The sequence below is a fragment of the Cygnus atratus genome, chromosome 23 (assembly GCF_013377495.2).
Source record: "Cygnus atratus isolate AKBS03 ecotype Queensland, Australia chromosome 23, CAtr_DNAZoo_HiC_assembly, whole genome shotgun sequence".
Lineage (NCBI taxonomy): Eukaryota > Metazoa > Chordata > Aves > Anseriformes > Anatidae > Cygnus > Cygnus atratus.
The window spans coordinates 1,191,814-1,202,592 of NC_066384.1; the positions used below are offsets into that span (position 1 = coordinate 1,191,814).

General features: G+C 60.0%; 1 protein-coding gene across 1 annotated transcript; it reads right to left on the bottom strand.

The window, feature by feature from the left end:
• Positions 1-1,972: 1,972 nt before the first annotated feature.
• On the bottom strand, positions 1,973-10,442 carry TMEM39B (transmembrane protein 39B). Its single transcript, XM_035562094.2, has 9 exons — positions 10,325-10,442; positions 8,362-8,570; positions 6,365-6,584; positions 5,994-6,077; positions 5,179-5,333; positions 4,182-4,518; positions 3,326-3,513; positions 2,731-2,851; positions 1,973-2,348 (listed from the first exon to the last, which is right to left on the bottom strand). Exons 2-9 carry the CDS (start codon positions 8,487-8,489, stop codon positions 2,112-2,114), a joined length of 1,470 nt encoding a protein of 489 aa, XP_035417987.1. The 5' UTR covers positions 8,490-8,570; positions 10,325-10,442; the 3' UTR covers positions 1,973-2,111.
• Between the last annotated feature and the right edge of the window lie 337 nt (positions 10,443-10,779).

Consider the following 10,779-nt stretch of genomic DNA (forward strand, 5'->3'; position numbering starts at 1 on the left):
CTCCCGGGGGAATTCCCACCCGGGATCTCCCCGGGGACATCATCCCCTCTGGGTCCCCGGGGAAAACCCCTGCGCTCACCTCCCCGTGACTCAAGGGAAAGGAGAAGTGCACCCCCCCCCCCCCCCCGGCTCCCCGCCGCCCTTCCCAGCTGCGGGGCCTTGCGGGGAACGCGCTCTCCCTGTGGGGAGGAAGGGCTGGGAAGCAGCGGGGTGCAGGCACCCCCCGGGGCTGGGGGCTCTGCACGGTGCCGTGGGTCGTGTTGCTGATCCCAGGGCAGTTGGGAGCCCCAAAATCGTGGCTTTGTTTGCTGCAGCTCGGCCAGCCCCGGCCTGGCTGCCCCGTGGGAGAAGGGGCTCTGCCACCCCTGGGGGGGCTCGTGCGGCTGCGCTTGGCCGTGTCCCCAAATATCTGCAGTGTGCTCCGGCTGAGCAAGGGGAGGGGGGGGGGCAAAGCCAAGGGAAAAGAGAAGGAAATGGCTGCAGGGCTCCTTCCACATCCCTGCAATGCCAGCTGTCTCGTCCCCCACCCCGGGGGGGCTGCGGGGGTCCCGGCCGGGCAGGGGGACCAGAGGGGGGTCCCGGTGGGAGCTGCCCCCGGGGCTGCGTCCTGGGGGGGGCCTGCCCTGTGCCCCACAGCCGGACCCCCTCCTCCTGCGGGCCGAGCGCCCCACGGCTGCGTGCTAACCCCAGGGTCCCCGCTCAATGGGAGGAAGGAAATCCTCATCCTCGGGAAAGGCAGGACACGGCCGCTTCCTCCCGCCGCGGCGGGGAGGGGGCCGGGGCGCAGCACTCCGGGTGCCGGCACCGCGCTGCTCCCGGGGCACGGGGGTGGTGGGGGCGCGGGGGACGGCCTGGGGACCCCCCCGGGCTGGCCACCAGCCCCAGCCCCGGCCCCTCGCTTTCCTGCTCCCTTTTCCTCTTCCTCGCCGTGCCCTTCGCCTCGCCGGCGTGGTGGCGGTGGCGGTGGCTTCGCTCCGGTGGCCTTTGCCCCCGCGGCGTCCCCGGCTGGGTGCTGGGCTCCTGCACCGGCGTGCGGAGGCCTGGGGAGCCGGGGAAATTGGGGGAGCTGGGGAAAAACGGAGCGGGGGAAGGTCGGGGAGCGGGGGAAGGTGGGGAGCTGGGGAAAGGGGGAGCTGGGGAAAGATGGGGAGCAGGGGAAGGAGGGGAGCAGGGAAAAAAGGGGTGAGCAGGGGAAGGTGGGGGGGAGCAGGGGAAGGTGGGGGAGCAGGGGAAGGTGGGGGAGCAGGGGAAAGCCCCCAGCCCCCAGCCCCGGCCCCCTCCCCGAGCCCCCTCCGACGCCCCCCGAGCCGCTCGGGCTCTCCGCGATCCCGGCCCCCCCTCGCACTCCCCGGGCGCCCCCTGGCGGCGTTGGGGCCCCCCCGAACAAAGGCCGGGGGCGGCGGCGGCGGCTGCCCGGGGGCTCCTGGCTCCCGCTGCCCCCCCGAGCCCGTGCCGAGCCCCCTCCCGGTGGGCGCCTGAAAAACGCCCCCGGCAGCGGCCCCCCCTCGGTGATGCGGCTCCTTGGGGCGGCGGGGTCGGGGTTTGCACCCCCGGGGGCTGGGGGGCGTGCATGACCCCGTGTTTTCGGGCTCCCTTAGGGTCACCGCCGCCGAGCCCCAGGGACGGATGGTGCTGAGGGGCCGTGCAAGGCTCTCCCCCAGAGCAAGGGGATGCAGCAGTTCAAAAACCTTTTTAGTTAAAAAATGCAACCTTCCCCTGCTGCCGGAGCACCAGTGAGTATCGCAGGAATTTCTGCAGGGTCCCCGGAAAAGACAGGGTCAGGGCCCACAACAGGACACGAACGGGACGAGGCCGTTCCCATCTTCCCCCCTGGTGCCAGCCGGAGCCCTGCGGAGAAGCACTCCTCGCAGCTCTCAGAACTAAGCACTGTTGTTAATAAATTGCTCCTCTCGCATACAAGCGGGAGGCTATCTCATGGGACTTTACCAGACAACAAACACACAAACAACTGTTGGGAGTAAAAAAATATGTTTTTTCCTTTTAATTACATCAGTTATCAAAGAAAAAAAGCAGTGGTAACAAAAATACAAAGCTCTGAGGGTTTCTCGTTCTGTTTGTTCTGTAATAAGCTGAGCATCAGTGCAATTGTTTTAATTTAACTTCTGCTCTGAGTCTCTGCTGGCAGAATACGAGTAGGCTTTGCCCAGCACCAGACGGTCACGCAGCAGCTTGAAGAAGGCGTAGTAATTGCTGAAGAGGATCAGAGCCAGTGAGATCGTCTGATGCCACTTCTCTGAAGAAATCAGCGAGTAAAGCTGGTAGAAGATGACGGCTCCTTCCAGCAGGATCAGGATGTTGAGGATTCTCAGTGGTTTGCTGAAAAAGAACTGTAGGAGAGGCGACAGTGAGGCACCGAGCGGAGGCGCAGCCCGCCAGATCCGTTTGGGACAGGACGCGTGAGGCAGGGGCCCGTGGGGTGGCCCTGTGGGATCCCCCTCTGCGGACACCACCGTTACTCAGAACGGCTCTGCACAGGGGCCAGCTTTGCACGGGGCAGTCACCCTCCTGGCAGCGCCGAAGGCAGACGTGGGACTAGCGTGCAACGCTGCCGAATCCAGCTTTGTTCACTGCCCTGGTACAGCCAGCGGGCAGCTCTCCCGCCCAGAGAGCCAGCTCGTGCCACCAGGAGCTCTGAGGCGCTCAGGACAAACGGACTGCAGTCCTGCCACGGTGCTACACCTCCGCTCCCAGCAGGAAATGTGACCTTACGTGAAAGCGGAAGTGCGAGACGTCCGACGGCACAGCCACGTTGTAATGACCCACAGCTTTGTACACATTCTTGCTGTGTTTCACTAGCACTCCCTGTGGCCACATGCACTCCTCTGTCCACCTGCAGAAGACAAGCAGAGCGCTTTTACTCCTACCTGCCCAGCTGGAGACGGGGTCTGGGGGCAGAAGGGGTGTCTGCTGCCCTCCCCCTTCAGCCAGGACAACGTACGAGCCGTGGCCGCGGCATTTTCCACAGTGGTGAGCCGTGGTCATTTGTGAGGGCAGAATTTGGGCCGCTGAGGCAGGTAACTGTGGCAGTGACAAACTGCGGTTACCTGTGGCCAGAAGCCGCAGGCATCTCGCCAAAATCAGATCTGCCTGCGGCACTTGGAAGTGGACAGTACAGACAGCGTCTGTACGATGCCAGATGTGCCAGCTCACAACCCTGCCTTCATTTTTCCCTTCTCTCTCTTTTTTTTTATAGCAAAAAGAAGAGGAAGAGAGATGGCTGAAAGCTGAGCCCCCCCCCAACCAGCCTCTGTTCACACCAACAGGAACAGAAACCTCCAGCCCTCGCCCCGGGAGGGTTCCTTACTGATGCTGTAGCACGTTGGAGCAGAGGGCTGGGTCGACCTTCTGCCAGCAGCCCAGGTGCGCCGCAGCTTTGTGGAGCAGGTCGCAGTAGCGCGCAGGCAGGAGGTACTGCATCAGAATCACAGACGTGCTGATGGAAACCAGAAGGAAGAGCTCACACGACCAGCGCTTGTCATAGTACTGCGTGTTCTGTGGGGGGACAGGAAGACTGTGACAACGTGTTTGGACAGCCTCACCTAACGAAGCCATCAAAACACGAAGCGCTCCGGCAGGTAGAACGAGGGCTTTTCACGCAGCCGTTGATCCTTCCTCCAAAAGAGGCGCCCACATAGGACGGCTGCTGTACAGCTCCCGAACACACCACGGCAAAACATTTACGCTGTCATCGCGGATCACCAAATACGGGGAGATGTTTCTGATGCTCCCCCAGCTCAGCTGATGGGCGGGGGCACCAGTCCCGCAGGGCTCACCCCTGAGGTCTGACAGATTTATTACTAGACGCGTCTCACTGTACCACATACCAGGAACCGAAACAAAGCACCGAAGAAACCTAATAAAACCCATCCCCTCTCAGACTGGCTCCCTGGTTAAAGTCAGTCCCCTGTCCTCGAGCCGTGTCCTGACAGAAGGCCAGCGTGCAAAGGGCTGGTCAGACTGGGGTCCAACGCCCCCTTTTAGCTCCTGGGGAAGGTGAGAGGATGACACTGCTCCTCACGGAGCAGACGGATGCACATCTCACAAACAGCAACCCTAACCCAGTGCCCACCCCTCCCCAGTCCTCCCCAGCCAGTCCCACGCTGGGAGGAGTGGGACGATGCACGCGCAGGGCTGCACGAGCAGCGAGGGCTCCGCCTCACCTTCACAAACCACACTGGCACGAAGGCCACGTAGTAGGCACTGAGCATGGAGCTCACCAGCACCTCTTTCATCCGCCAGTTAAAGTCCATTTTCAAGTATTCCACCTCATTTCGGATGAGATCTGGGGAGAGGCAGCAGGCGTGAGTGGGCATGGCCTCCATGCCGTACATCTGTCGAGTGTGCTGCTTCCAGGTTTCCTTTAGGACAGTCAGGTAGTCTCTGCCCCTGAAGTTCACCTCGCCGGTCTCTCTGGGACCGATGTTGGCCACCTGGGAGAAGAGGCTCGTCTTCCGAAAGTCACAGTTCAGTTGGAGGAAGGGAATGTACATGCCAAACCTGCAGCAGCAAGGTGCAGAAAGGTGGTTACGTCCCTGCCAGCTCCCCGGGCAACACCTTTACTGGTAGTGCCTCAGCATTACGACTGCATCCCTGTCCCAAATGGCACCTACTGCCTAAATAAACTCCAGAAAAGATCTTCACCAAAATGACCTCAAATCACCGTACAACCCAGGCCACCTTCACCAATAGAACACCAAGTCTCACGTCTTTACGAGATCCTTCCTCCTGCATCTACCAGAGGGAAGGGAGCAATTCCACTAATTGAATGGAAATTCAACCAGCTTCCTTCTGTTGGTTAACATGAAGCAGGGAAGCGTTTGATCCTCTCCACCTGGCAGAGGCACCTAAGGACTAAAGAAAGCTGAAGGAACGGGTTCTTTGAACACCATGAGAAAAACAGACAATCCTTTTCAGATGACACAAGCAATCTAGGAACTGTAATTAATGCTTACATTAGGGCTGAAAGGTGTGCAAACGGGAAAAATATGCCCTGGAACCAAGAAGAAATGTGACACAGCAAGACTGCAAAGGGTAGATTAAGTTCTGTTACCACGTAATCAAGGGCTTATTTACTTCCAAACTTCCTTTCACCTGAGCAACATCCACTGCACTGAAGCAATCACAGAAATCACACACGATTGATAGAAGGATACTTACGGGTAACACAGGAACAGGAGATTAAGGAAAGAGTAGGTTCTGAAGAGGTGAATTATGGATCGACACAAACTCCAGCCCGTGCCAGTGAGAACAGCGAACCGGGTGATCACCAGAAAAACCGAGCGTGGCAGGGAGACTTTGCCACTCTGCGAAGCCTGCGGGGAGAGAAGGAGCAGGGCTGAAGGCAGACTAACTCACTGCTCCTCCAGGGAGCAAACGGTAAACGGGCAGCACTCGATCTGTAAAAGCAACGCCCTATGCACGAGGGAAGAGCTAGTGAAAGGCATTATTTGAGTGCCACCAGAAAGGGGAGGCTGCCTTTAGGCTGGAATCCAGAGCCTCCAGAACCCAGGGCCTGACTCAAGCCGGAACGAGGAGAGCTCTCAGAGTTTCTTGTTAAGGCCTGGTCCTTACCTAGGCCACCGGCCCACTTTCCTGGACCTGCTCACCACAGAAAGCTTCTGCAGTCGGCAGAAACCAAACTATACTGGCTCCTCCTTAGAGAGCTAAACAAATTAAGAGAACAGGAGAAGAGCCAAACACCGCTCTTCACAAGGAACAAAGCAGAATTACTGCAGCCTAGTTGAGACAGTAATTCAGAAACAAGCACAGGAGGACAGTGAGAGTCACGAGCAGCAATTTGAGATGCTCGTTTCTCTCTTCTTCCAATTAGAAACCATACCTAGCGTCCTGACTGGGACATAGCCCAAAGTTCATTGGAAAAGGACAAAAGAGTTTGGCACTGCAAAAGGGGCACAGAACTTCACGTTTCACCCGAGGGAAGAACGGCCCTGAGATTCGCCTGGGGACGTTACCTCCTTCACAATAGCGACGATCAGCCGGCGTGCCAGGACGATCGTTGTCACCGTCAGCACGTTGAAGTCAATAAGATGAAAATTCTGCAGCAACGAGAACAAAATGATTCCGCTTTCCATCGGGCAGCAGAAACCCACATTCAACAGAGAAGCTTCTAAAGTATTCTTGGGCTCTCTCTTCCAAGATCAGGAAGAGAATGCCACGCAGACAGCCAGCGCCCAAAATTCGCCAAATGAAAGCCACACGAGCAGCCCTCCAGGGCTGCAGAGTCACGTGTAGTTTGCGTAAAACAGGGAGAGAAAAATTCACGTCTAACAACCCCAGAGAGCCTGTAAATGTCACCAGGCAGCAGCTGTCCTTTGGTGCTTACCAGCGACGTGTGCGAAGGAGGATGGGAGGGGGGGTACCACCACACGGTCTTGTAGATGTTGATGTAGTGGACGAACAGCGCAACGAGATGGCAGAAGAAGAGCTGAAGCTCAAACAGCACGCTCCTCTCCACAGGCAGCTCTGGGATCTTACAGTGCCGGAGGGGAACGACTGTCTGCGTTGCCAAGGGTGGGCTGGAAAGGCCTGTACCTGAACCGCTCCTACCAGGGCGAAGCAGAAGCAGCAGTCACTTCCCCAGACAAGCACGGCGCTGCCCTCCAGCCCCTGGACTGTGCAAGAGGGAGGGTCGAACACCAACCGAGGGACCTCGGCGGGCCATCACGGCCAGGAGCTGCCACAAGCCAGCCGTGTCAGCACCCCGAGGACTTCCAGAACGCCTCTTCCAGGCGGATGCAAGCAGGAATTTTCCCAGTGAAAGCAATTTTTGGAACCAGGCCAGCCTACAGCGCCAGGTCATTTGGTATTAAATCCCTCGCTTTGAGGCAGGTTCAAAAGCCGTGGCTGTGTTGGGCTGTTCAAGGGGCAACCGGTGGCCCTCTTAATTAATTGCGAGCGTTTGGGCCTCGAGTTGCTATTTACATTTCTAAGAGTGCTTGAACATGAAATACAAAGCAATTAAACACAAGCCCTTTCTCATTCTTCAGCTTCTATTCAACGATGGGGGAAAAACAAGTTTAGTCAGAGGAGCGTATTCCTGTGTGAGCACGCACACAATTCCAGACACCAACCCTTTTAATCAAAGGGAAGGGAATTAATATACAGCAGATATATCTCTCCTGATTTGCAATCTCTAAATAACAACAGTCAGAGGAATCTGGGTGTGGGTTTCAAAGGAACCACAGAGCACAAGGTGCCAAATTCCTATTGAAAATCCCAAAACGAAATCACAGGAGTCTCAGAGAGCGACTGCAGAAAGACTTCTAGCCGGGGTGGACACAGGTGGATCAACCTGTGCTTTTTAAACCAGGAGGCTGATAGCCTGAAGTAAGTGTGTGGGGACAGCTTTAGGAACCCAAGCTGTCTCTGAAATAACCCAAGTCCCAGCTTGACAAGTTCTGGTCCCCCAGCGGAGGACTTGAAACACAGACCCGAGGCCTTTTTTACGCATACACGCCGTCACCTGGGGCTTCCTGCACAACGCAGCTCCCAGAGGCGTTACGGGCACGGAGCTTTTTGGGGCTCCCCAGCCTGGGCTGCCATTCAGGCGACCGGTGTCGCACGGCACACGGACAAATCACCTGGAGGTGCGCTGGGGTGCGGGTCTGTGCTACATTCCCTGCTTCGTGATAAGGACTTCTGTGCACGCCACCACAGCAAAGCACGTACAAGGTGGATTGCTCCACTCTCAGCAGCCCTGCAGTAACTTGTTTGAGTAACTGTCTCCACACACACTTCTTGGCCCAGGGCCACGAGCGGGGAGAGGCTGAGATGGATCTAACATTTGCTATGCAGACAGTTCACAAGGTGCCGCCTGCTTACATATTCCTGTTGGTGCACGGCTTCTCTTTTCACCTCTCTCACCTCAGAAGCAGAAATGCAAGCAACCAGTTAGGCCAGAATCTGCAGAAGAACCAAACGCAGCCTACACGTCACCTGACCTAGCTAAACTCTACCCTAGAAATACCTCCCGTGACAAAGCCAGGGGCACAGGAGGCCCAATAACCAGAACTCCACAGCCAGGCTTTGGGTAAAAAAAATGTACTCCTGCTTTCCATTGAACGGTCACTAAAGGCTTTTGAACGCTCATGGAAGTCTGTCGTGGCCTGACCAAGCACTTGGGCAAAGGAGAAGCCACCGACCCAATTAGGGCACGCAGCACGGGCACTGCCACGTACGGGGAAAGGATTTCAGCCAGGTGTGGGAGACAGCAAAACCCTGAGCCCCAGAAGAGCCAGCAGAGTGCGACGGATGGCCGACACCTGCCGGGGAGAGGAGCAGCTGGCTGGCCGCCCCTCAAGACCCGGCGACCCGACGTACCTGGTGCGCGAGCGCACGCCCGTGACAGAGGAACTGGTGGAGTGGCCGGAGCCGCCAGCGGCGCCGGGCTCGCAGAGGGGGTTTCGGCAGTAGGACGTGCGGTTGGGGCCCCGCCTTCCCCCTGCCATAACAGCAGAGGGTGCGGAGGGCTGCTCTGCGGGGTGGCTTCTCGGCTCCTCACTGCGTGGCGATGTCTTCGGTCCTTAAAACTGGAAAGAGAAGGTTTAGAAGTAAGGCTCACCTGCTCACCGCGCGCTGCTGACCGGCGGTAACCGACCGCCTGCAGCACGGGGCAAGACAACGCAGCCTCGCTCGGCCCTTTTCGCAGGGGGCTAAGCCCAGCTCCGTCTCCTCCTGCATCGCCAGCGGCCAGAGATGCGGCCCAGATAGCTCCCGATGCTCCCAGGGCGTGCAGCAGCTTGCTGAGGCGCTGCGACTTGATCGAGTGCCTAGCGCCTGACGCGCGCAAGCTGCGAGGGAGCAGGAGGAAGCTTTTCATGCCTCCCTCCGTCCCAAGGCAGTTTGCAAGGAATTTAATCTGCACGGCGGCGGTGTTATCCCTGTTCCCCTGGCAGAGCAAGGCGCTTACGGAGACGTTAAACAATTTGCCCAAAGGATTCAATAAGTCGGGGGTATTACCTCGGTCCCCTTTTGCCCGGTTTTGTGCTAGGATCAAATACTCACAGCTCTTTTCTAAGAGACGCGGCAAAAGCGCACAGGTTGGCTTTTTCCTTTTTGTGCTCTTTTAAGGTGGAGAAAAAGCACCTGGAGAGTTTTTTGGGCATTGGCTGTTGCTGCATGTTTGCATGGTGCACGGCTCAGCGGGATGCTGGCCTGAAGTTAGCTTTTCTAGGGCTTGCTTGCCACGGTACAAACAATAATAATAATAATAATCCCAGGGCTTAAAAATCTCCTCTGGGTCCTGTCTAAAACATACAAGTTAAAGTTATACAAGTAAATCCATACAGCTCAAAGAGAGGACGGGATGCGAACACACCATTTCCCTACAAGTGGGATCTGAGCTGTGACAAAACTCAGATCAGGTCGCACCAAACGTTTATAATTTCTTTTTCTGGCTGCTGTTCTCCAGTTCGCAATTAACCGGAAGAAAGAAAACTCGCTGAAGACTCAGCCACCGCTCTCAAGCAAACTGCAAAGCTTACGCTACGCTCATACGTCCCCCAGCAAACCTCTCTCCTAGTCCCGGACAAGGAGGGGCAGGGGGTGCAGCGATGTGCCTGGGGCTAGACCCGAGCAAACCGAAGACACCCTGAGGCGGGCACCCAAAGGCGCCCTGAGGTGGGCACCCCCAGGCAGAGCAGGGGGGCACAGCGGTGCCTGCAGCACCGAGGGGCAGAAGCCCCGGGACGTGGCAGGGCGCAGCTGGGGGCTGCAGGGAGGGCCCCCAGGGCACAAGGGGGGGCCTGGGGGGGGGGTCTCAGAGCACAGAACCGGCCTGGGACACAAAAGCAGCGGGGCTGGGGCACGGCAGAGGGGGAAGGGGCAGGGTGGAGGGGGTGGGGGCAGGGCCGGGGGCCCGGGAGCTGGACTGGGGGCCCGGGAGCAGGGCCGGGGGCCCGGGGGAGCCCCCCGGGAGCTGCAGGACGCGGCCCGGGGGCTCCGGAGGGGCGCCCAGGGGCAGGCGGAGGGGCCGGGGGAGAGGCCGGGGGGGACCGGAGAGGAACGAGGGGGGGGGGCTCAGGAGGGTCTCAGGGCCCCCGTGGCCGCCGTGCCGGACCCGGCGCCGCTCTGGAGCCGCGGGGGGCGGCCCCGGGGCCCGGTGCAGGCCTCGGCCGGGAGCCGCCCCCTCAGCGCGGCGGGGCGGGGCGGGGCCGCCTGCGCCTCACGGGGGCCCCGCCCGCGGCCCGGCCCGGCCAGGCCAGGCCCGTCCCGGCTCAGCCGCTCCCGTCCCGTTCCCCCCATCCCGCCCGTGCCGGTGCCGTCCCCGCCCCGCCGCCCTCACCCATCTCCGGCCGCCGCTCCGCCAGCGCCGGGCACAATATGGCGGGCGGGGCCGCGCCGCGATGGCGGCCGCCAGCGGACAAACCTCCGGCACGGCGCCAGCCCCGCCCCCGGCACGCGGCCCCGCCCCCCGGCACATAACCACGCCCCCTCGGCACTCGGCCCCGCCCCCTCAGCGCCTCGCCCCCGCCCCCCTCGCAGCCCCAGCCCCGCCCCCTCGCTCCTGGCGGCCCGGCCGCGGGTTCGATCCCCGGCACCGGTTCGAGCCCCGCCGCAGCCCCCCCCGGGGCAGCCCCCCCCGTCCCCCCGTCCGGGTCCCGGGAGCTGCCGCCGCCCCGGCCCTCTCGGCCCAGCCCTGGCCGCCCGCGTTACAGGAGCTGGCGGCTGCATCCTCATTTGCACCCAGCTTGCACCCCAGAGGCTTGCACCCAAGGCACGCACGGCCCCAGCCCCGCT

Coding starts and splice junctions, on each gene's coding strand:
- TMEM39B (XM_035562094.2), bottom strand. CDS start 8,489: ATGGCAGGGGGAAGGCGGGGCCCCAACCGCACGTCCTACTGCCGAAAC. Junction 5,334..5,993: donor TCGTCGCTATTGTGAAGGAG/GTAACGTCCCCA, acceptor CTCTCCCCGCAG/GCTTCGCAGAGTGGCAAAGT. Junction 4,519..5,178: donor CTCCTGTTCCTGTGTTACCC/GTAAGTATCCTT, acceptor TTGCTGCTGCAG/GTTTGGCATGTACATTCCCT.